The 26,894-nt window shown below is 36.1% G+C and overlaps 1 protein-coding gene across 4 annotated transcripts in view; it reads right to left on the reverse strand.

The window, feature by feature from the left end:
• Window positions 1-26,894, reverse strand: part of sns (nephrin adhesion molecule sticks and stones) — a 128,226-nt gene that overhangs the window by 4,113 nt on the left and 97,219 nt on the right. For 3 of the 4 annotated variants that reach the window (XM_088050917.1, XM_088050914.1, XM_088050915.1), the window contains exons 3-11: window positions 13,660-13,824; window positions 11,937-12,116; window positions 2,074-2,226; window positions 1,826-2,020; window positions 1,487-1,777; window positions 1,140-1,439; window positions 800-1,090; window positions 449-751; window positions 103-393 (exon numbers count right to left, since the gene is read on the reverse strand). In XM_088050917.1, the coding sequence (XP_087907043.1) occupies window positions 103-393; window positions 449-751; window positions 800-1,090; window positions 1,140-1,439; window positions 1,487-1,777; window positions 1,826-2,020; window positions 2,074-2,226; window positions 11,937-12,116; window positions 13,660-13,824 (2,169 nt within the window). Of the gene's footprint in view, window positions 1-102; window positions 394-448; window positions 752-799; window positions 1,091-1,139; window positions 1,440-1,486; window positions 1,778-1,825; window positions 2,021-2,073; window positions 2,227-11,936; window positions 12,117-13,659; window positions 13,825-21,878; window positions 22,450-26,894 lie in introns of those variants that run through there. The other variant, XM_088050916.1, reaches the window with a different exon arrangement.

A 26,894-nucleotide genomic window follows, 5' to 3' on the forward strand; every position in this document is an offset into this window, starting at 1 on the left:
AATTTGATTCAACTGTAAAATTAAGCGATGCTCCGGAAAAAAGTTTCCATTTCAAGTAATTTAAGGGCGCTTTTGACTTAAACTAACGAAAAATCCACTTACACTGAACGGTGATGTTAATTTGTGTCACCGAGCTGCCCTGCGAATTAATCGCTTCACACGTATATGTCCCAGCGTCGTGTCTACTTAATCGTGTTATATTTAAAACCGAGCCGTCGGAAATAATCCTTTCAACGCCAGAACTTGAAGATGTTTGTATAATAGGCAGGCCATCTTTCGTCCAGGTGTACGCAATATTCTGTGGATTGCCATCTGCTTTGAGCGCGATTATTAATGGTTCTCCTTCAATCCCCGTGACCGCTTCTTCGTTGTCTTTATCAAAAACGGGTTTGTCTAAAAATGCGAGATTAATTTAGATGTTCTATTAGCGTCTACACTTTATCCTCACATAAAACTTGAAGAGTGATGGCGTCGTGAACTGAACGTTGTAAAGCTTCATTAGTGGCTTGACATGTGTAAACAATTCCGTTAAGTTGTTCCGTGATATTAAGTTTAAGTTCAATGCTGGACACGGTGCCTCCATGGAGACCTGCTTTAGACGTGTTGTACAAGCCTTGGACTGGGATTCCTTCTCTCCACCACGACAACTTCGCGGGAGGATTACTCGAACTGGAATCGCACGTCAAAGTTGCTTGTTCGTTTGGTTTTAATTCGAGAGGTTCTTTCCTAATTTTGACGTGATCGGGAGGGACTGCAATTTAACAATGAAAAACATGTAGAACATAATCACTTTACTCACAATAAACGTTCATCGTTATCGTTTCAAATAATGGAATCTCGGTGGCCGAATTCGCCGCTTCACATCTGTACCGTGCTTCGTTGTCAGTAACATTTGTTAGAATTGTTATTTCCGCCGTTACGGATTTGTCTGTGGTTTTTAAAACGGAGTTAATCTTTTTGTCGTTTTTGTACCATGTCAGTGCCGCCAAAGGATTTCCTCCTGACGATGTACACGAGATCTTCTGCACGGTTCCGGACGCAATGTGCGACCCTTCCGTGTAGCCATGAATAAAAGGAGCACTCGGAGGATCTAAAAAACACGTTAAAACCACAATTAACATTACGAAAAAAAAACGTACATAACACGTTGATGGTGTGAGTAGAAACCACATTTTCAGTTAGCTGCATGTTGAGACCATGGCAGATCACCACCAAACTTCTCCGGTTCGGTTCAACAACGGCTGTAATGTTGGAGGTTGTAATCCAACCTCCTTCTGGAGAGACAACAGTTCTGGAGGTGGCATTTCTAACCTGTCTGCCAGCCACCATCCATTTAATTTCAGCAGGCGGATTGGAGTTTGCGGTTGTGCAAGCCAAGGGAACTGGATCGCCAACTCTGGCTTCAGTTGGACCTGATATGGTGACATGTGCCGGTGAAACTACAAAAAAGCTTGAATTACAGCGCTACGAAATAATTGCAATTTACATAAAACGGTCATGTCGACTTCAGCTTTTAGAGGCGACTTGGACATGATGTTGCTGGCTTCGCACTTGTATCTCGCTTTGTTATCGCTGGCATCCGCGGTGAATGTGTACACATTTTCAGATACTCTACCGGCTGTTCTGTATGCCATGCGAATTTGTTCGCCATTTTTGTACCAGATTAGTTGAGCTGGGGGGTTTCCTCCTCTGCTTCTGCACACGAGCTCCACCGTTTGCCCTCTTCGGATTGTTTCGCCCTCTGTGTATCCTTCGATGTAGGGCAAACCAGGAGGATCTGACACAACCGATTAGATTCGAGACGGCCAAGACACTAGTTACTTACAGAAAACACTAAGTTGCACTGTCGTTCTCATGGGTATGTCGCTCGATAACGCCTCGTGCCTCGCTTCGCAAGTGTATTCTGCATAATCATCTTCAGCTGTTGGCTTCAACGATATACGGGAATGCGTGTCGTATCTTGTAACCCTTTTGTCGCCGTTTTTCCCGGGTACTTCAATTATTTGATCATCGCGATTGGCTGCAGAGAAAAAGTTTGTCATGCTAACGTGGGTAAATATTTAAAGTGCTTACGTATGTTTAATTCTACGTTTCCTCTGTACCAAACGATTTTCGCTGCTGGTTTTGCGTTTCGTACCCTGCATTCGAGATGGAACTCCTGATTTTCTTTTATTTCAATCTTTGAATTATGTCGATGATCTAAAATTTCGACGGATGATGGAGGCGCTGAAAAGAGTGAAATGTAAATTTTTATGCAGAAAATTCTGATCAAATAAATTGTTTACATTGCGATAAATTCAACCCACTCAGTTTGGAAATCCAACATCAATTTCATTCAGACTACTCCATATGATAAAATAGCTATATAAAAGATCTCCACGTCTCCTTTATTTGCGGTTCATCGGCACGAATATAAAAGTAATTCGCCAGTATATCGTTGAGGCGTATTTGGGTCTTTGTGTGAGAAACAACCCTGTTCCAATTCAAATCTAATAATCTCTTTATCACAACAGACCATGACCCCGCGCCGCTGCCGCCAAGCCTTAGATCGCCTAGAATCTCTTAGTCCATCACCGCAACTAATAACGGACTCTCGTTGCGTAGTATCGGCACGTCTTCCGACGTCGTCTCTCTTAATCCGGGGTGTGCAAGTAAGAGACAAAGCAACCTTATGTAAAGACAATGCGAGATGTGTAAACTAATAAAGTGGACGATTTGAGATTTAGCGCACGTAACGCTTGGCCTTTCGGTTATGCTATATCGACAAAGGAGTCCAACACAAATATTGGTTCTAAACAGAACTTGAGAATCTCCGGTCTGAAATTAACGCACACACGAACTCCGGGCGCACTCCGGATGCTGCCACAAGCAATGTTATAGAAAGCCGCAAGTCAATGTAGTTATAAGTGACATCGATCGGACTGTTACTGCGTAACGAATCTCGAAAACCGAGACAAGAGCACTCACCCGCTCCTCATTACACAGAACGAAACAAAGAGTATAATTTAAAGACGTGTGGATGCTAGCGGAAACTGCACATTTGCGGAAACTTACTTTGTTACAGGAGCTATTTTTCCCTCGCTGAAAACCAAAAGGACAGGAAGCTATTTCTCCGTAATAACCGGTACGCGAAACAAAAATTGCCTGCAAATGCCGAGGCATAATTGCCGTGATTATATTGACTTTATTGCTACTGACATTCCTCGAGATCATCTGGGCGGAATTACGCATTCCTAACTCCGGCGTCATTTGCAAAGTAAGTAGCTCCAAATGATAAATTCATCAAAAGAACAAAAAGCTCTCTTAAACACAAAACATTGTCATAAAAAGAACATGTTTGGTGTGTTAATTCTGATTTGACATCACAATTAATTTAAGAGAATTCCCCGGCCAAGCACCAATCGATTACCTGCACCCTAACTCAAAATAAAATTGGGGTCCTCCCCTATTAAAATTAAATGTACTCGAATTGTTGGTTTTAATTAATTGGCAATTAACAACTACCTGAAACTGCGTCAACTCATTTAATTCCACGGGGTGCGAAGGCAACTAGAAAAGTGTCAAACATTTAACACCGAAAATCTAAAGTTTGCCTTCACGTATTTACACAAATTGCTATAATAGTGTCTCTCCCGTTGTTGGAATTTTTATTTGTTTTCAGCGAAACTTTACGTTTGATCCTTTGAAAGAGTGGCTCACTTAACGTCCTCTTTCGAAATTCAAGAATCGTACAAAATAAAATTATAAACTGCAGACGCTAGTGTGAGTTTGGTTTCTTTTCTCGAACATAATTCGTTTGGCGGATGAAACTTCATTTCGGCGCACGTCTATTGTGAATTATTTAATTTTGTCACTTGGAAGTTTTCGCGCTAACAGCTTTGAAAAGTAAAGAATTTATTAAAACGAAATTAATCACGTCGTTGTTCACTTCCACCATGTGAGTTTGTGGCAAAATAGGTCGACATAAATTGAAAATCCTGCCAAGTTAGTTTCAAAAGACAATGCTGGTCGTTGGTATTGATTACTGGTAGTCTTTTTCCTCTCATTATTGTAACTAATAAGCACGTCAATCACAAACGACAATATTACACTATCCTAGAAGCTGTTCCCGAGTTTGTTGACTAATTTTATGCTCAAAAGTGTCAATCTGGGAAGCTTTCGTCTATTCAAAGCGTTTAAAAGTTTCAGATGACATCAAAGTGACTGACTCATGTGGCGAAACATAATAATCGAAGTTTGTAGGTGTATAAATTTGAAGTTGATCCTTTGCAGCACCTGCCACTCCATTGAAATTTGCACTTCCTTGCTTCAATTTATTACATTAACATTTCTAGCTGTGAGTTTCAACAAGATTAACTTTGCATTATTAATAACGATATGCTGATCTGTCGCTTTGGATTGACTTCAGGTAAATGCAAAGTTGAGGAAGTGATGCCAGTCATAGTTTACAGATTACTACTTTAATTAGGTTAGAGCTCTTGTACAAACAACTTAATTTACCCATCCACTGTGCATTTCTGCATAGTTATGTGGACTGCTCGGAACATTGCACGCCTGCATTGTTTTATTTGTTTAGATGAGATTTGTAATGAAGACATTCTTTTTAAGTGTAATATATTTTGAAATAAAAATTTGTTACAACCACTAAAATGTATTATTTTAGCAACAATTTGGTGGAATGGAATAGTGAATAATCAGCAACAATACCCGTAAATAAAGTGCTTATTCTCTCGTCGAAATATTTGTATGAGTGCGGTTTTACAGCTAATGCACCAGCCATACTTGACCCCATAAATCCGTGATATATTGCACTAGTAGAACAGTACCAAATAATGTATCGTTGGCTGTGCAATTTTTTGAATATAATATCGGTGGAGAATCGATTTGGGTTTTCAGTGGAACCGATCCACATTCTGCTGTGGAAATAAACAAGCCTAATTGGAGCAAGCATCAGTAATTCGCAAATGGGGCTGCAATGATTTAGCGTTGTCTGTCGGATATGGAAGCGCGGCCCCAGCGTTTATAAATTCCGTCGATTTCCTCCTTGTGTCGATATGAAATAGAAAATGGGCCGGAACGGCGCGCATCTGGAATGCATTTAGTTCAGGAATGGCTTGTTATGGCTAATAAAGAGGACGGCGTGACATTACAGATGACCGAGAACGTGACTGGAGCTCTGGCCCGGAGCCAAGCACCGGACTTTACGGATCTCCCCGGACTCATCAAATGGAATTACTAATATGCGTTGCGCTGTGTGACCGGAGAAGACACGCCGACAGAAATTGCCATTTCCTATCGTTCGCTGCTCCAGCCACGATCTTATTCAATCAATTATATTGCGACGCCGACAGGTCCGGTTTTATCTTCTTTTATTAGGTCCAAATATTATTTTCGACGTTGAATAACCCATCCTTTCTTCTGATACGAGTTGTGGAGCGAAGAATGTGTTAATATCGGCGATTTCATCAAGTATGATTGTTCTTCGTTATTCCGGCTTTTTCCGATATTTCAACACTTTACTTAAAATCCCTTAAGATACTTCCCCTAGATGTGATGGGAATTTTTCCTTTCAAAACAAACAAATTGTGAAAAACGATATTCCCATTTTCGAATGACTGACTTAATGTCATTGTTTCTACGTCAATGATTGTCTTTCGACCAAGTTTAATTCAATCGAGTCCACTTAACTGATAACACTAATGTAGCTTACATTCAAATTTCCGATAGTTTCAATAATGCAATCAGGTACTTTGATCTAATCCACTAGAACAGACTGATAAAAACGGATAACCACATTAAACTTGACTTATCTTATTGGAAAACTGTCAGAAATGAGTGTTTGTACAGGTTTCAAGACCGGTCAAGCACCGTTAAAAAAGACAAACAGAAATTCATTTACTTTACACCTTAATTCAGCTGAAATTAATTATCGCAGTATGACATGTGATATTTAAATTTAAATGTACTACAGTCATATTTATATTATAAATCCATCAGTTGCCAAAAACAGATTACATACAATTAATCAGGCGCCACTAAAATCAACCGAGTATATAATAAATTATTTCAAAAACTGATGTCGATAATAAAAAATTGACTGAAATCTATTCAGAAAACCGGTTGGGCAGAGCATCCATCGTGCCATCGGTAATAAAAAACTTGTTATAGATTTTAACGCCACTGTAAATGATTATATTTCCATAAATATCGATGTTAAAATAGAATCGGTGATGGGAGGCAACATCGAGTGCTGGATCAGGGCAAAAAATATGTCTTTACCGTAAGAGGAGTTAACGAGAGTGAGCTGGTAGGAAATACAAGATCTAGTTTTTTTTGTAGATTAAATTAATAGTTGTACCCACAAAGCAACTACAAGTTTTCCGTGATTTTGCTCTTTCACTTCTGGAGCTAAAAACCAAGACGGTTTGTCAGATTTTGACCAATTTAAAAAAATAGCTCTGTACTTTAATAAAACTAATTCTCTCCAATTCCTAAATTTCAAGTCCACCGGACTTTCGAAAATCTCTTAGAATATCTTAAAGTACCTATAGATACGTATTTAGCAATTTTAAAACCTCCTGGACAATTATAAAACTTTAGAATCCTTGGCAGGACTTAAAATAATTACCGAAACTATCGAAAGCAAAGCTAAAATTTTGATTTTACGAATCATTTTATGAAGTGATAAAACACCAGAAGTTAACAATGTCAATAATTTAGAAAATTAAAACTTGTATTTATGTTTCAATTACCGGGCAAATTACCCTATAATTACAGACATAGGAATGAAATTAAGTCTTTAGAAGCAGTTAAAAAATTACTGCTGACGTCTTCATCATCAAATATCACTTTGTATACTCACGTTTTTGCTAAGAGAGCGTGTACCATAATTTCGCATTCTTCAAGTTATTGAAACTTATTAGCAAGGTTCTCATAGTGGAACTGTTTTTACTAGATTTCTAAGTGACATGTCTTCCAACAAAAAATACTTCGCTTAGTAGATCGCAGATATTTCCGCCATCACAAATGTCAAAAGTTAAATTATTGTTTTCTAGTCTTTTAACCAAACCCATATGAAAATTAATAATAAGATAGCAATCGTTAATTTACTAATGAAGTATCTTCTCGTCCGTTTAATTAAACACCCACTAAAAGCTGTGCAAAACTTATTGACAGCCTCCTTAAACGGATTATTGAGTTTATTGAACTTGGTTTGAATAATTTTATTTTCCTGTCTGTACTTCATATAGAAGTTAATTAATTAGCACACGCAATTAAATAAATGCACAGGTATTAAACGAACGAAAAAGTCCCTTTAGTGTGGACATAGGGTCATAAAAACATATTGCTCTCTGCCATTTATTATGAATTGCTCCACGAACGTGTGTACACACTCATATACTTAGAGACATTAAGGAAAAGCTATTAAAGCTGGGGAGTTTATAACCATCTACCTGGGTCGGATGCAAGAAAACTCTAAGCTCAAACTATAACATGTCCGAGCAACAAAGAGATGTGAGAATGTTTCTAGGATTTTAGTAGCGAAACTGATAAGAACTGATGGTAACTGATAGGGATGTAGGCGAAGACAGTTAAGTATGACTCATGAAATGGCCGGGGACATTTTAATTCCAATCAAACTTGGGCAAAATGTCGTCGTTACGAAAGTTATCTTAAAACTTAATGTTTTAGGTCGTCGGTCTCGGGGGGTATCGGGTTAAATTCCTACAGGAATAAGGTAGCAAAGTATGAGCAATAACGGTGTCATAGTCTGTGTAATAAGCAGTTTGCGACAGCATAACCTCAAATAATCATCGTTGTGCTCCAAATAACCGTCAGAAGGCACTGATGTTATTCTGTCACACTTACGAAACGTCGACAAACCTTTTCTCTTCATCTAGCGAACGAGCTTGTAACACATTTATGCTAATTCGTCCACATCATCGCAATCCGACAGGTGTTCTAAAATGCATCATTATATTAAATTCGGCGAAAATGCGGAAAAATGTACGCCAATTTGCGCCCCGACATGTTTACAAGAAATAAATTGTCGCAAAATGTTGCACAACTAGACGAGAAAATAATAAAAATAAAATCTACCTAATCTCCGGTGCGTCTCGACTCCGTAACTATTTTTATATCTACCTCTCCGGGAGGCAGATTCTGTTTATAAAGGGACATAAAGTGCGGTTTTGTTGAGGTAACAGTTGCGAATTTATGAGGTGTTTATTTAGGCTTTATGTCGAGGATAATCTGGACTACATTAAACGGCCTTAAAATCTTAGGCTTTCGATTTAGAGCAGGAAAACTACAATTTGTACGTTTTTCGAGAAAATGAATCTCGGCCCGTTTTTATTCATGGATTAGACCGAATGTGTTGAAACCTGGAGAATTGAAAACGAGCTGGTGTGGACTATTATTGGGAATAAAGGAGACTCTAGATTTACCATTGCATCTTCTATGCAATGTCTACTTTAATTCCTCAATTAGTCAACAGATTTGGCGTACAATGTCGTCGGACATTGTTCCATTGGTAGCGTCCTATAATACGTACATAATAGTCTGGATAGTGAGGCTGATAATACCTGTACAAAGCCTGCAACTCCATTGTATTATCATACGATCTGTGAGCTTTGTTTACTATATGTGCTTACGCCATCAATGGTAAATACTCACCAAATCGGTTGTAGTTATTAGCCTACATGGAATCGGACAACTTAGAACACGAAATTCTCCTTCACAAATATCGCGAACGAGCTTATTTCATTTTTTTATTTTGATCGCAGCAGCGGTATTTCAAAACAATTCGTAATTAATTATACGCACTTGTTTGTGCGCTCCTTAAGTTAAATTTTTGGTCAAATCATAACGTTGGATTCGTAGTCAAATATTAGACCAACCAGAAATTAAATTGGATTCAGTGTTTAAGAAACACAAACCCAAGAATAGTCTATATGTGAATATTTTAGCACCCCAAGTCAAATAACTCTTATTAAATGAACTGCACCTGTTTTATAGCTCTAGTTACCTTAAATATCATACTAAAATATCTCAAGAGTAGATAAAGTGGTACTTTTACTACTTTAGAAATATGACAATAAAGTTGCTTTATCGACGCCGTCACTAAATCTCTCCCCTGTCGATAAAGCATTTTTTGACGTCGCATAATCGCACTCATATGTCCATTTTTAGACTATAAAAGTCGATATTCAAATTGTAATAAAAAATTTATTTTTCACCCGAAGAAGAGGAAGACTCATTTACGAAACGTTGCGATGGCACAAGTATGAAATTTTGAGAAAATGGATTTTTTGTCCCTCACATTTTTTAATTTTTTCTCTCCCTGGCATATTTTCAAGCGTTATAAAAATTGAAATATTTTATGTGCAACGTGTGTATAGTGCTTTTTTATTTTTCAACCGATATTATTCGTTCTTAGGGTGTTTGATAGAAGAGAAGATTATCTAGATCCCATCTTGGTTAAATTTTGATAGGATTTCCTACTATAGAGATCATAAGGTTGGACTAAAGAGGTTTTAATGTAATAAAAACTCAAATTTTACCCGGTCTTTTCAAAGAAAGTAATCTGTATTTAAGGCAATAAACTAAAAAAAAATCAATTTGACGTTTTTTATTTTTGAATCGAGAAACCCCTTAACGTAGAATCACCCACATACTTTTGGAACACATTTCCATTTACCGTTTACATGTTATTACCGAGTTTGTTGGCAAAAAATCGTCATTCCGCACCGTTAAAAGCTCGATGTTTTTTAGTTGCTAAACACCCTTTTGTCTGTGGCCCCTGTTCAAAAACCAAATTTCAATTATTCAATGAGATTCCATCAAAGAGGTTTCACAAAACACTCATTGTATATTACTTCTTTTTGTCGTTTTCAAACGTTAACCCACCGATTGAGCATTTACTGATTAAAAACGCACAATACGCAATTGATACTCCATCAAATTTAATCTCTCAATAGAACCTGAATCCACTTATAATTTAGTTGGACAAAAAATGTAAATACGAACGACGTTAAATACACGTTCAATTTTTTGGTTTTATTGGATTAAATTTAGTAAATTGCTATTGGGGACATGAAAGCCTTATTGCAACAGACGTCTTTCATTCCGTAAAAGCTCGTTTTATAGCCGAGCTAAACTAAACACCGGTTGGTGAACTTACGTCGCGACTGCAAATACTCAACTTGAAAAGCCGCGGACAAAAGTTGGCACGGAAAATATTGCTTCAAGTAACGAATTTCAGCGCAGCAAAATTGCAGGAAGTTTCATTCGAATTTTTACTTTGAAAGACACAATTTTCAATACGTGTATTATTATCGAATCGGTGCTTCAAAATGTTTTCGCATTTAATCAGATAGTTCGAAGTTGTGGTAAACGCCTCTCTTTTATCTTATTAAAGGTTATTTTCTGGCGATTTAGGATAAGTGGGGTCCCACTTATATAAAAACACAAAAAGGGAACAAAACCCACCGCGTGTACTGATTTAGATCTTCTGATAACAATTAATGTGAAGCTGTCGTAAACATAATAAACATAATTAATGTTGAAATTTTGCCCCCGTGAAAAGTCGGGAAGTTTCCGGAGTTTGTTTCATTATAATGTTCCGGAAACATGTTTCTTTATGAAAAAATGAATTACATTCATACATCGTTCAGGTAGCTGTGAAAGCGAGAAAGTCCGCTTACATGGAATTTGTAAACGTATCCAAAAGGAGATTTAATTCGCCAAAATGTTTAACTTCGTAAATTTCAGTCGGCTGAAATATTACAGTTAGTTTTTCATGGGTTTCATTAATATTATTCATTCTGACGGACAAGGAGAACAATGCAAAATACTTTCTTTAACGCCCAGACAGCGTGAGTTATTATAACAAATTTGCATCGGGCTGTTTGTTTGTTATAAAGTTGTCTTTGTTGGGCTTACGAGTAATGAATTAAACTTTTGAAGCTGACAGTGGGTTCCCTTAAACTAATTTAGAGTTTGCTTGTTGGATTATTCAATTTGCTAGGTTAAATTTACATGAGAGGTAATATAGAATTACAACTAACCTGCAATTCTAGATGAAGATCCTTGTGGAATTATTGTTCATACCTGTGTTTGTAATTGTTGCGATACAAACAAACCTTTGAAACGAAGTTTGTTTGGGATTTTATTGGGGCACATTGCTGTTGATATTACATTACACGTACATTAGAGCACCGTCTAGCGATAAACATCACATTTGTGGAAATTATGGTTTGTTGTACGTATTAGTTGTTAGCACTAACACTAACAGTAGCAAAAAGAAAATTGGGTCAGGAGTGCTAAGATCCGAGAACCAAGATTTTCAGGAATGGGTTAGACGACATTAAATTTGTTCTAAAGTTACACGTTCCAACGAATTTCATTAAGCTGGCAATAACGAAACATTACACCTAATGAAGGTACCTCCATATCTCCCAACACGTGCACTGTTTATTAAAGCCTTAACTTGTAATTTATTAAGTGCGCATTTTATTGCCGTTTAGTGCTCTTGAATAATAATTACGTGCCACAGAGCCCCTCAAACGCGACATTTTAAAAAAATTAACTTAATTTATCGGCGCACACAATACAAGCTTTATCTCATGTGTCTACTAATTTCTAACGACACGGAATTACTTAACCACTTTACAATTTAGTTAATGAAGAGAAGTAGCTAGACTGTTAGGACAAAATACGTTACGTATTTATCTCCTATCTCTCAGGTAAGAGTAATTAGTTTCAATTTGCAATTACTCGCAGAGATAGAGAAGATTACCATCTAAAATGTATGAAGTGCGATTATACACTGACAATGAACGTGTTAATTATTTATCCGGGTTTATTTACCGACAGACGACCATTAAATACTACCGAAAAAAAATACAACTCTAATCAAATATTTGAATACTTACATATGACATTGAGTCGGGCATTTGCTCGAATAGCCTTATGAAGTCTTGCCGGTCCCACTTGACACTGGTATTCGGCATCGTCCTCTAGGGAAGCATTGCTCACCCTCAAGTTATATACACCGTGACGACGGTCACCGATCACAGAGTATCGAGGGAAACCCGTAATAACCGACGAAAACCCTGTGGACAATCAAAACATGATTTAATTAGTTATAGAAGTTATTTCTTATTAGCAACAGATTACTAATCAAAGCCACAAATCTTGTAGATCAGTCAACGACGAAGCAAACCCGGAACCCACATCACACTTTTAATTAGTAGTAGCGTCGTTGTAATTGAAAAATCATGAAACGCATTCACACTAAAATCATTTCATTTGGATGAAAAACTCTTATAGATGCTTTTGCCGCAACTCGTCGGTATGTTTTTCAAACTAGGTTCATTCAGATTTGTTCTCCCGGATAAAGCTTTTTTATTCACAAAAACGAAAAATATGATCTCTTTCAGGATGATTTGATTTTCGTTGTATTTTTAGAAGTGTTTCCGTTAGCAGTTTTTTTATGTTTATCGCTGAATGTGGAGGAATTTAGTTTAACCAAATTAAAGACACCTAGCCCACATGTTTCGCCCTAGCCTGATCGATTGGATAATTTGAACTTTTCAGTTCGGGACACGCAAAGCTCTTTTATTACATTGTTCAAAACATTTAAAATTCCGAATTTCTCGTCGAAGACCCTATGAAAATATTTTGTGGAGATAATGTCAAATATTTAAAGCGTAATGTGAAGGCAGCCAATCCTCCTACAACTAGAATTTTCATTGAGTATTCCACTCGCATTTTCATGGGAAAATAAAGTGGTCATTTTCGGAATATTATTATTTTCTCAAAGGTTCTGCCGGCGCTGCCGCTGCTTTCGAAAATAATACTTCTAATTTGTTGGCGAACAATTTCAACTCACAAATTCCGATGGATTACCTCAGATAAATTTATCGTTAATTATCGACTTGATTTATATTTCAGGAACTTCTACAAGGTGATGATTATTTTTAGAACATTGATAAATTTTTAAAAAATTCGAATCGTCTTGATTATTTTTCTTCAGAGGACCACCAAAAGTGCAGGTTTTTATGCTTTCAGGAAAACCTGTTCTACTTTCAAACCATTAATAGTAATGATCTAATGGTATATAATCAAAATCCGGGTAGGTAGCGGTTTATACTGATCTACCTTCCAGTTAAGCTCATAAACACGTTTCTTCGGAATTTTAAAATGTTGCCTCAAAATATTTGGTAAAAACTCCAGCAGCCGGAATGAGAGTATTAGAAGGACCATTCTCATCAAATCAAGACTGCAAATTTGGTTAAATGCAATTCCTACTGACCCGACATAAACTCACCTTTGCATGAAACAGCTCATATCACAACTCTGACAAATCTAATTTGGGTTTATATTACCAGACAAATTCATAAAGTACTTCAGCCTTAGTTTATGAAAGAAAGTTTATTCTGGGTTTTGCCTCTGGCACTTTATCTGTTTATGAGTTCAAGTCAAAGTAACGGTGGATTCACTTTTCTCGGGAACTCCGCGTTTTTTAAAAGTTAAAGCATTTCGGGAAAGTGATTTTTTATATTAATAATGAATTTTCTTTACAAAATTTGTGACACTCGTAAACATCTGTTTTTGAAACGAGCTTAAGTCCGGATAATACAAAAAGCTCCTTACCTAACGCGAATCCATCCTTGGTCCATTGCACTTGACCTGCTAAATTAGCCACTTCGCATTCCAGCATTGCTTCGCCACCCTCTTGTACTTTGACATCACGGGGTTGCACTCTAAAGTATTGTTGTTGTCCATATACCAAACTTAGGCTAACGGTCATCAAGTACACTGAAAAAAAAGAGAACGGAGTGAGTAATTGAAATTACAAATTAAATTCTTCCTTATTGGGCTCGCAACGCGAATTTAATGGGATGTGGCCTTTACGCCCAATGCAGTTAGATTAATGTTTGTCATAGTGTAAATATCAGTCATTATCTTTCATGTTGGGTAGTTTCAAAGTTATTAGTAATTTCCTGGTTGATGGACTGTTTTGCACATGGGACAAATTTCGTGTTAATTTGGCACAGGTCTTACTGAATAAATCCATTCAAAGAGAGGTGTTCTGTATTTTACACCTGAAGTAACATTTGTTGTATAACTGTTACTAACCACTCACATTGAAAGCGCCACATGATAAATTATTAACAAAAAACAAGATTAATCAATAACCAGTTCATGCCTACATAAAACGCTCCACGATAATTATTCGTTTAATTTCCCCATTGAAAGAGTTTGCGTAAATGGAATATTTTACCTCCACAGAAAGGACAACAATAGAAATAAAACGCATTACTGAGATCAAATGCGCCGATATGTGACAAAAATCTAGATAACTAAAATTACATGAAATATTTACAACGGACTCGTCATATTTCTTTTTAAAGTCGCAGTAAAAATGGTGCAGTGGTAATAAATCCGCTTCGGGTTTAGATATCACTCATGTGGACTTATTGCAGCGTCGTTGGTGATTTACAGGTTCATGAATTAACGAATTAAGGGAACCATCACGCACAGGTTGTCGGAAAGCGACTAACAGTTTTTGGCACAAGTCCAAGCTAGTTACCAGATCAATTTCACAGATAAATACTCATATGTTTGGTAAATCTAGTACTATCGCAGAACAGTTCATATATTTACAAGCTATTAACATTAAACGACTCCGGAGGCCCTTGTGGTTAATATTGTATCGGTGTTCTCTGTTCAGCTGTCCAGAGGATGGTGTAGATTTATGTCCCTCAGGTGCGTTATCCCCGAAGTACACTCTGTTGGTGTATTTATTCCTTAGTTAAGACAATTCCATATGGGAAACTGACGCTGCGGTATTTACTTAACCCGGAATTATTGCTCGATGTGTTTGACTTATTAATTTGTGTACAGTCCATTTGGGTCTTATTGTGGTTCGAAATTAAACTAATCTAATGTTTTTATGCAAAACCGTTACAACCACCACAAAATAAGAGAACAGGGATTTAATAAATTTGCACATAATTGCTTGAAAACTACTAAGGAACATTTTATTCGAGCTAATTCCGTGCAGTCTGCATCTGAGTCTGTAATTACACGAAGAAAACTCCAATGTCATGTAACGAACACAACAACCAGTTTCACGTACTGCAGCTCCCGTCTGTTTCATTATACAAAACATTTCGATTCTGCCCGAAGAAAAGAGACACCGTTGTAACAGCATTGTTTAAATTTGCGCCGACCGCCAACAGGTGTACTGCACTGCAGCATTAACGTGATACATTTGTACTCTTCTTTTTTCCATTACGTTCCATTTGGTCAAGTGCAATTTGCATTTTCCTCAAGACCCACGAGCTACTCAACTTATGTTAAGTATTACATGAACCATCCGTGGTAATTACTGTAAATGCATTTAAAAAATGTACGCGGCTGCATTATTTACAAAAAGGATTGAAAGTTTTTGCATGCTAATGCATGCATGTTAATGTCGAACTTTCGCAAAGTTCGAGGCGACGCAAACAAGTATAAGAAATTATAACAGCGCAAATACGGCATGTCCTCTCCTTCGTACATTGTTACTCAAAATGCATTTATTAGCGCAGCAAGTAACTGTAACGTGTTTAGTCGAGTGCGAAAGATTTAGATGTGAATTTAATTAACGATGTAACGAATTTTGTCAACTGCAAGACGGAAATCATCTTCAGAAGGTGCTGGAAATGTATGCACGCCTTTGTGGATAAATTATGCAGCAACAGTGTGCTTAATACGTAGAGAAACAAGAGCATAATTTACACAACGAATAATTTGTTATTGAACACCATACTGTAAAATGTAAATGTGTTTAATTTATAACCAACATTACTCCGTTTAAAAAATTTTAACACTAAAAATGTGATTGTAAATTAGCTTTTTACGTGCGGTCTATAAAATTTCGTTTTACAATGTGAGAATTCTTATTTCCTTGAGTGTGGACTTTCAACGTATAATGTGTTGCATATGCAGGAACTCAAGCTAAATAATTCATAAAATAAGCAACTTCTAATTTAAAGAAAATTAGATAATAAAAACTACCCATTGCATTTTCTATGGGCGCGCATATAGCCCTAGTAAAATTTCTGTATGAAGGCATATTTATATTTATAAATTTTATTAGCAGAATTATAACCGTGCATTGGCATTGCAGAATAGTAATTTCAACATTTTAATAGGCACATAAAACCTTGAAAGAACTGAGCTCGAAAACGATTTTACATAAAACACGACTTAATTCCGGACGATATTAACTGCCCCCGGCTTAAGTTCAACCAGCTCAAAAACAAAGAATCAATGTTTTCCACAAAACTTTACAAGAGAATCGATTTGATTTCACCTATTAATAAGATTCTGTACTGGAGAAAAACGCACTTTTCCAAAATTTGTGAACTGTAAATTAATAAAGCTTACAGTTCTTTGCCCTTTCAACCTTAATAAAAAACCTCCTGCAGTACATCTGCATGCGATAAATCCATTGCAGCTGGACTTTAAACGAATTAAACCTGTCAATAAAAAGCAAAACCACCTGTACAACTTGTATTTTCAACTATATAATTAATAAAGTACCACCTGGAAATGGAAAGTTAAGGTGTTGCAGAAGAGAAATACTTTTTCGTCATTTGACCATAATAAAAACCCACGTTAAAAAACTTTCCGTTGGTGAAGATGAAGTTCGCTTGCAGTTGTGTATCTAGCCAACACGGCACATAGTGTAAGATAATAAATAAGCGCTTCAAACTTCGCTGTAATTGATGCTTCTTAACATAAAAAAGACGTAAAAGACGTAGAATTACTGAAGTTGTTACAATGTCGATTATGGTAATCCCGCTCCGAATACAAAAGTTTACGAGTGGAAGGTGAAACTTTGTTCCTCCATTCGGTAGATATTACTTCGGAACTGTACAAATAGAAAAACAGTTGTAAAAACAATACGATTGCGACAAATTATAACTCACGACCCGGTAAATCCTCGTGGCAATTCATCATTATTCAAACCCATTTCCGCAGTGGATATTGTGCTTCAAGATTTTGTGAGCAAGTATTTCTTGGTTTTAAAATTAGCCGCCATTTGTCTACGTAACCATAATTTATTACACACAAGTTTTAGTACAAACTCTAATATCTTTGACCTGAGAAACTTTAGAAGAAAAGCTGTTTAAACTCCATTCTGTGGCGGTTTCAATTTGTTGTTAAAACTTTTTACTTAGTGTACCACTCAAAAATATAAGGTCATGCCAAAACGTATTATTCATTCGTTATAATTTCAAAGAAACTGTAATTGTTTCTATGCAACGGAAAAAGTATTGGAAAAACATTAGGATAGCAAATAGAAGTTCTACTAATGTAATGGTTTGAATTGCTCTTATCTGGGTAAATAAACATTAGTGGTGCAATTCCCGAGTTTAACCCTCTTGTGAGGAGGAGTTAAACATTCGATGTGCGTTAATAAACGGCGTATTAGGTGGGAAATTAGATGTGAAGAAGCAAAAATGGTAATGTGCGGTTCAGACGGATTGCAGGCGCCAGTAATGCAATTTGCACTATAAATTAATAACAATTACAGAAAATGAGTTTGTGATAGCAAGCATTGTTTGTTTCAGATCTCATTATTCTTATCTAGGACTTTTTCTATAAGCTTCGACGTCTTATCGATCTGTTTATTATGCAGTTCTAGGCTAGAAGTCACCTCCATCTACGGAATAAGTCTACAAAGAGACAAATATCTGTTCTAAATTCTCCACAGTCAATATTCGCTTGATATAGAAAGAATACCATTTAAAAGTGAGGGGAACCTCATGGAAAATAGAATAAAAATTTAAACGAAGCTTCAGCGAATAGTCAATATAAGCTAATACAAGATAAAAATTGACCTGCGGGAATACAGTAGATCTCCCTTCCATACAAGTTACCAAGTTAAATATTGAATACATGAATAACGAGGAAAACGCAGGGATGAATAAATTTATAAATCTGGAGCTACAAAAAGTATGGTATAATACAGGGATTTTATTTAAAAAATAAAGGGAAAAAGTCAACGATCATGAGCGTTCCAGGAGGATATTAAAGCAACATTGTGAGCCCTAGATTAGTCGAAATTTATCATAGAGCCCAGGGTTATATAATAAAAAGGATTAACATTTGAGATTAGTCGTTGTGCTTTCATAATTATGACACAAATCTACTATTATAAAACAGAAGTTATCTGCTGGCACAGGTCGAGCTGAGCTTACAAACCGCAACTCCTCGACAAACAGCCCGATCTTCCGGGATTTATTATCCCCTTGTAAGTTATACATGGACGGGAGTCTACATTCGTTGTAGCTCTGTGCTGTATACCCGCCCTCTACGCTTTTCCTTAATTTTCCCGCTCTTAACTTCCGCCGCACTTCCCGGGTAACATACGGGATTATGTTTCTTGAGTAAGGTGTCTTCCTTTGTTGTTTGGAAGCTGATGTCGCGACGTATTAAGCAATTAAACCCGCATCTCTAATTATAAGCTGTAAGTTCTTATTTTGTTTACATACGGAGTTTACCAAGACCCTTTAAGCATGATAATTTGCCGAATTCCTAAATACGAAGGAAGCGTCCCCTAATATTTATTTTAGAAAATGAATCTTTACCGGTCGCTAGAAAACGCTATTTCATTCTAGAACAACGCTCAGACAGGAAAAATCAATAGCTAAATTAAAAAAGCTACAGCAGCAGCTATCAAAAAGCAAAGCAACTGCTTCCCAAGTTTTTCCACAAAACAGGTGTCCCAAAAAGTTATTTTTTTCATGAAATCACTGCCAGAGCTAGAGTGAAAATTCCCTTCGTTTTGAATTAAATTTATATTTTCAATATTGTTGATACCAAGAAAAGTTTTCCAGCTTATAATGAATATTTTTTACGACTTAGTTAGCTGAAAATTCATTCCCGTTTGAAAAACAAAGACACTTTTATTTGAGACCGACTGAATTGACTTCAGATTCTACTGGAATAGTTCAATATTTGAATTTGAAACACGTCTAAGCAAAATTTACAAGTCTAGACGATTGAATGTTGGAAATAAACTCGACTTATTATACGCCACAAAGTGAAACTGAAAATTCATAATGCCGGAATATTGAATTATTTCTGCACTGGTATAATTTATGGGAACATAATTTCGGAAAGAAAGCACACAGGAAAAGATCAATGCACCAATAAAACGGAAGCTAGACATGCAACGTAGTTTGAAAAGCGATTCCCTGCTGTATCCCGTCTAATTTTCTTTGGAAAAAATTACGGAAGCTATTAATTTTTTAACCATGAGAGCAAAGAAGTTGTTCCCATCATTAGCTTTACTTTTATTAGACAAATTATGATTAGACCGGAGCTGCAGGCAACTTCGAAATCTGCTTTCCTGCTAGAATAATTATTATTATTGTCAGAGGATATCAGAGAGTGATGCTGGGCTGAAACACGAAGAGCCCAGTAATGGATACTGAAAGACAATAATTAGAGTTAAAAAATGGAAAAAGATATGAATATGACATAAATAACAATCATCCATAGCAGGTCATTACAACCTATCTAGATCTGGTCAGGCGAGTTCGTATCAAGATATCAGCTGAAAAAAGCTACAGCGGAAATGGGTTTTCAAAACCTGATTCGTATCCGGCGACTGTAAAAACAAGTAGAGCCAGTTCAACAGCGATTGCCTAGAGGGAGTTGGTAGTGGTCTTGAAAGGCAGGACAGCTACTTTGAAATATGCACTGCGCTCGACCATGAAACAAACTCTCATTTGCGTTAAATGAGAATTTTAATGATTTTTAAATATAACATGATTTCAAAACGAAAAACGCGGGCGGAATCCTGATGTGAAGGATCGCAAGCTTTGTGCATGAAAATACAAAATACAACACACGGTTTGTTTTGCTTTTATAAAAAAAGACGCCTCATTATCCTTTTCAGTGACTCGTACTTTTAAAAAATCGTTTTAGATCTACATAAAATAAATTAGATACTGAAAAACGGTATTTGTCTTCAGGGCAGGTGATTTCAAGGGAGCATTTAAACGAAATCCAGACGAGCTGTGGTCGTATGCAACGTTGCAAATTATAGTTATCAACCAAACAACCAACGATCAATAAGCAACATTAAATTTTATATCAACATAAATATTATTCATTTTACTGTCGCTTTCGTCGCCGGATCTGATTGCTCAAATGTTTTAAAACAGCTTCTGTCTTGAGTTACAAAACCGCCAATTTTCGGAAACAGATCACTAGTGAATTTTTTAAAAGCTGTCGTTTTCAACTAGCGAACGCTATTTGAAATGTGTGTTGTCAAATATTTAAACATTATCGGACATTGATTATTTACTTTACATTCTAAATTGTCCTCGAATCGATGAGTTTGTGGATCTCGGTTACCACTTATTATTTATTTATCAAAATAACTGAACTATTGATTTGTATTACAAAACGCTTGCTCTTTTTACAGGATTCGTGGGAATTTAATAAATAATTTTCGGCAGCTGAAACAGCGAAGGAGAAAAATAGTTCTGCGTGATATAAACGCGTTTTATACAGATTTAATCAATACGTATGTAATTGAACTTTAGAGCAAAATCAATTTAAACAATTTGCATTCAAAATTTCATTTTTGTCCATCTTTGACATTAAACCCTTCAAACATAATTAGTGTTTATCCAGTGGACAGCTCTCCATGCATGACTTTGTTAAACATTGTTTTAACAGTGGATTATTGCCAAACGTGCCAACATCACACGACGCTAATAATGAATTGTTCCGTCATTTAAAAACGGTATTTCCAATGTTGCATTAATCAATTTTAACAATGTGGCTACAAATCTGCGCTTGGAAGAGATAAGTTTAAGACTCCAACAGACTAATCGCTGAATCCTGAAGCAATTTATTTAAAAACATTCTGACTGGTGCAAAATGCTTTAAAATGCAGTTGTGGTCAGAAACCATCAGATTTCTGGACGTTTCGCCATTTGAAATGTGCATAAAATGTAAATGACGCGGTCTCGCAGACGAAATGGGCATTTATCTAAGAGGTGGTTTCTGTTTTCACGTTATTTGATGGCTTAATTCAGTTAATTAATTTATGCAGACAAAACAGTATCTCGAATCTATTTACATATATGGTAACAAAATATTTATACTTTTGACGAGGAAAGAAGTTAAAATTAATTTTATTCTTCACGACCGAGCTTTGTTTAACACTTTCAATCTTCTACGGGATAACTTGGAATTTGTGTGTGGCGTCTACAACAAAATTTACCTTCGATCTCAAAGTCGGTTTATCTTTCCAGAGTGGCTAAATTTGAGTTTGGCAAATTTGTCATCAAAGATCAAATCTCATAAAATAACAAGACGTGGTATTAAAAAAAGCAATTTATTGTACATCTTATTTTAGTGCTTTGCTGACACGAACAACTTGGGAGACAAAGCTTCCTGCAAAAAAAGCTGATCAGGTTTTTCGACGTGAAACAAAGGCGCGAAGAGTGAAAAAGTGCGAAACAAATTTATTTACTCCAGAAAGTGTAAGCTAAAATTTCCGGTGATTGTTAAGTGCATTTAGCAAAAAGAAGTGATCAACATGAATCAGATAATGTGTGTTGAGACCAGTCATGTTGTCCACATTCAAACCACTTTCGACGTAGTGTAAAATGCAAGCACTACGACAGTCTGTTCATCTGGACCAGAGTCACTTCAAGTCATTTACCTCGACGACGGGAGGTAAATCAAGTATAAATTTATATGTATTAACGGTGAAATTAATTAATCCTGCGAGTACAATTAATTATCTTCCACACGTGAATATCTTTTGTTGTTTATCCAGGGAAACTTACATATGTGTCGAATGTAATCCATTTTAGATAAGTGAAGTAATCCTAGTAATGTAATCACAAAACACAAATTCTTACACAGAAATTATCACAGAACAAATGATTTTTTCGCAACTGTTTCACGCTCACGCATCGTTGAAGTCACTTCACTGAAATGTGAACAGAAGTTGTGTCAAGAGTTAAGCAGACAGTAGCACTAATGAAGCACATAGTTAAATATGTTATTCCAAATAAAGTTGGTTTCACATCCCGCTAAGTAATCACCGAATTCATGAATGAAGTACTTTCACAACACAGCACTCGTACCACACTATCGCTGAAATGATGAATGAAATTGGTCGCGAACCTGAAACTCGAAGATGCTTCAAAGTAGCGATCGAAAGCTTCGTAGGCTTCGACGCGATTCGTACCAATCTTGCGGAGATTTCCTCACGAGAAGCACAGATTTGTTGTGATCGAGTTAATTTAAACCGGATTTGTGTCCAGTATCTGCCGGAGGCTCTGCAGCTGCCCTGACTCCGACTCCGAGACGCACTGAGCGGTTCACGTGGAGCGGCTGAAGCGGTTAATCTCGAAGTCGGCCGAAGAAACATCGTTTCGTTTCTTTGCCATCACCTGTTAACCAACGCGTACCACTAACTGGTAGTTACCTATAAAAAAGGGAGAAATAATGGACAGACTGTACCGCTTGTCTCTGAATTATTTCAGTGAATCGAAAGCAGTGTTGAATTTAATTGTTGGGATCCAGTTCACCTGCCTGTCTCGGACGATAACAGGTGCGAGAGGAAAAGAAGTTTGGCCCTTTCGCAGCTGCGGCCGAAATTTAAAATCATTCATGCTCCCGGGCTTATTCGCTTTTTTATGCTGCGACGTCTGTTCGACACAGGTCTGTGTCACACAGGTTCATTTTACGGTTGTTCTGATAATGTAGCCATGGAAAAAAGAGTCTCCTTACCACAACCAGATTTCAATTCTAGAACGATGGGTACAAGTTGTCACTACATCCATCTTGGCACGTAAAGGAAATACCTAGTGCTTCTAGAAGATGTCTTTTTTGTTAAAATTCTCATTGTTTCGAGCTGCATTTAAACCGTGAAGATGAATTCTTTCAGCCAAATCAGATGTTTGTGGTTATCAATTCCGAAGAAGTAAAACTTGTCTAAAATATCTTTGTCCATTTCTGATTAGTTTCGGCCGCAGAAACAAGAGTGCATGGTGACATTAACCTTACAGGTGCCTGGGACTGTAAACAACTCTTGGGACGAAATTGATTCGCTTTAAACAAAAACATTTCATGAACTAGCTTACAGCCATTTTTGACTAAAATTTTGGCCAGAAATATAATTCCCTGTCTCTGTAATAATTTAATTCGAGAAAGAAAAATATTCAAATACCTACACACCAAGAAATTTTAACAACTACATTTGTTTAAAAACCACTTTTCACATGTATGTTTTCAACATCGAAAACAGTTTGTAACTAATTACCTACAAATCCGAGTTTAACATTTTAGTTCCATCTTTCTGGAGCCGGAAATTACACAGATTGACGGAAATGATAAAAACTTTACAAGTCTTCAAAATAAGTTTGTAATGTGACTGACTGCAACATGCTTAGTTCCAAAACTTGAACAGTTTCATTTCAAATGAAAAGTCAAAATTTAAATTGCTCTGAATTTGAACGAAAAATTTTTAATAAAAAGATTATAAAACTTTCTAATTAAATTTTTGTTTTTCAATCCAAAAGTCCAAAAATACAAATGTGTCTCTGCTAAATTTTTTATTGTACGCCAACTGAGAATCCACTTCATTACTGAAAAAGTGAAGGGACGCGCACGTATACAAAGCTCCTTAAATTAACATAAGTAATCCTTTAGAACTGTCGGCGCGATGCTCTTTTTAATTATTAATTTCTTTATCTAAACGAGTTTCACTTTATAATAAATAAATAATGAATTGTATTCATACTTTCATGTATAATTCACACCAATGAAGCTTTATAAATAATTAACTCGACCTTTGTTTTAAACAATTTATATTTATTGTGTTGAGCTAAACAGGTGATAATTATGCGTAATTTTTGGTGACAATTATCCGTTTTATTACCCAATAAAAATTAATAAAAACAATTAGCCCGTGAATTTCACGACTATTTCACTCCTTATCTCACGAAAGCTCTATTATTTTCTTATCACGAGAGATTAAATTTTATGTTGAAGTGAAAATTCTAGTGCCACGAGAATCCACGGTTTATTGACTCGTAATTTATTACAATATTTTAATATTAATTAAAAATAAATTCCACCGGTGCTGCATACAGTTCTGTGTTCTTTTCATAAAGCATTTAATTGGGTTTTGTTTGTAATTCTGGAATATTGTTCAGTTGACCATGCACTTCATAAATGCTTTTATTGCTTTTTTTCAGTTCGTATTCGTAGCTATTTTTTCATTTCATACCTGGTATCGCAATAAAGGATTTAAAACAAACACATTTTTAAAAAACTTCACAGTTCACCTAACTTTTCAAGTTTTTGCTGTAGAACGAACCTAATTATTATTCGCCCCCACTAAAGTTCGAGCATAATCCGGGTGCTCCAAAATGAAAATTAATAATGGACGACTAGGTCCAAAAATTGTGATCGTGTAGATAAATTGAGGTTTGAATTTGCGGTAAAATCGTATGCGAAACTTTTAGTAAGACTTAATTTCCCAAAGAAAAATGTAATCACTAAACTCCTTTGTCACTCGAAATCACAGGTCGTAACTTATTACAGATTCTAACGTCGCATGTGCGTGTTAGCGTGCTATAGAAAGTTTAGGGGTTGCGATTGTGGTCGGGTGTTGTGGATAGTTGCACTTGAGAAAAGTAATGTCCTCTACGATAAATTTTTAATAACCAACAAATTCTCGACACCCCACAATTTCTAGTCCATGAATATTTAATGAGATTTTGTAAAACTTCAAAACCAAGCTCGGAATCTAATTTGGAAATACACACAAAATAAAAAGAGTAAAAAGACAACGCAATGGACAACTGTTTGAATTTGTCGGAATGTAGCATTCCACCAATGTACTAGTTCTATATTTGTCAAGCCATCGATTATTGAGACAATGTAGTATATAGGTTATTCACTTTAATAATGCCGAGTATTTTAATCAATAAAAGTATTGTGTCGCATAAATTCTTTATTGTTCACGAACTGTCAACACAATTATTTTCTCGTTTCAAATTTCGTGCCGACACGACCATTCTTCATTTTTAACGGGTTTACCTTTAACTTTTCACACTGATTTTTTTTCTTGTAATATAGAGGTTCAGGCACTCAAACTTCTCATTTTTATTTCAAAAAACATCATTTGTAAGTATTTCGTACCAGCGATTTTCAATGGAAATCAACGTAATTGTATTTGTATTTCACAAAGTAATAATAATTACAACGCAGAGCTGAAATCCAGAACGTGAAATAAAATTGGTTTAACTGATTTTTTTAAATAGATTTAATGCATTCTGAATTACACTTGTAAAAAGTGAAATACAAATCATAAAAAACTGACTTTTCTGATGATTGATAGAACAACAGGACCACTAATATATCACAGAATTCCGCCTTTTTGTTCGACATTCAGTTAATGTGTTTGAAATTTGATTTGTTGTCCTGTACATCTACTGGAAAATAACACAAAGCGGTTATTGGAAGCCACGGACTTATCTAGATCTCACTGTTTACTGGAACAAAATATACGAATATTTATGAATTTTCAGACCTCCAACCAAGACCTAGCAGTGTCGCTCAATTAGAGGAGACATGAAAATAGCAATTCTTAAAATACATGGAATCTACTAAAAATTGTAAACAAAGCCAACACGTCTCTCCAAATTTAGAACGACGTTTATTTCTGTGACAAATTAGCCACAAAAAACGACGTTGTTCTTACAAATTAATTGATTAAATCTGTGATGCAGAAATAAGTTTAATCAGCGGTAAATTAAATATTTTTTTACCCCAATTAGCTACAATATTTCTCCACTTAACAGCACGGATCATTTCAATTCAATTATATACAGTACTCAAATTAAATAGAAGAGTAATTATCTGAGTTTGCACAAGACGTAGAAAAATCCTTACACTTCTGTCTTGTCCTGGAGTGCTCTTAAAGCTTAACAGTCAGCAAATAATTCTTTAAGAGACTGATTTGGAGATTATTCAACTGTATCAACCCAGTTGGTGTAAAATGCTACCGAAACTCATCAATAATCCACATTGATAAAGTGTTACAAATATGCCGAAATGAACCCCCATTTGTATAAAACTTAGCAGCAGATTTAGAGCCAGACGCTTTTTTCTAAACGAAGTAACAGATGTCGTGAAATATATATGTACAGTTATGTAACGATAATAAAATTTTGAAATCACAACAACAATATAATTATTACAACGAGCAGAAACTCGATGAAATTACCGCCCTGTTTTCAATTGCTCTTGATTCGCATTAAGCCAGCAGTTCCGATGACCCCTACATGAAAACTTAATTTCCATGGTTCCATTTAGCGAGTAATTTCGCGGTGTTCTTATTTTGCTTTAATAAATAAAAATGGGACAAGAGCAATCGAGCGTTGTGGAGCTACTTGAACAAGTGGACGTAAGGAAACCTTTGTTCTCACTTCCCACCGTATCCATTATCCAAAACCGCCATTTTGAACGATACAGCAGCAATAAATTAATGTAGTGTTTCATTACCAAAACAGGGCTACGTTTTGTTTTGATAAAACAAGAGCCACTGCACACTGAAATTAAAAATAAACCATCAACACCAAAGCTGGGGGCAGCGCCGTGTGGTTTACAACTAAGCGGGAGATAATCAAAATATAATATTACGTTCGTCGCGATACTTACATATGTTTGTGACATGTTCTGAATCTCTGATAAAAAAGCAGATATTCGTACTTTGACTCTCTGAAAAATCCCGCAAATTGGAACAGTAATTCCGGCATGTTTGGTCCGCTCTTGTTTTTGTCACA

The sequence above is a fragment of the Gnatocerus cornutus genome, chromosome 2 (assembly GCF_029298725.1).
Source record: "Gnatocerus cornutus isolate USDA-ARS CGAHR chromosome 2, icGnaCorn1.1, whole genome shotgun sequence".
Classification (NCBI taxonomy): domain Eukaryota; kingdom Metazoa; phylum Arthropoda; class Insecta; order Coleoptera; family Tenebrionidae; genus Gnatocerus; species Gnatocerus cornutus.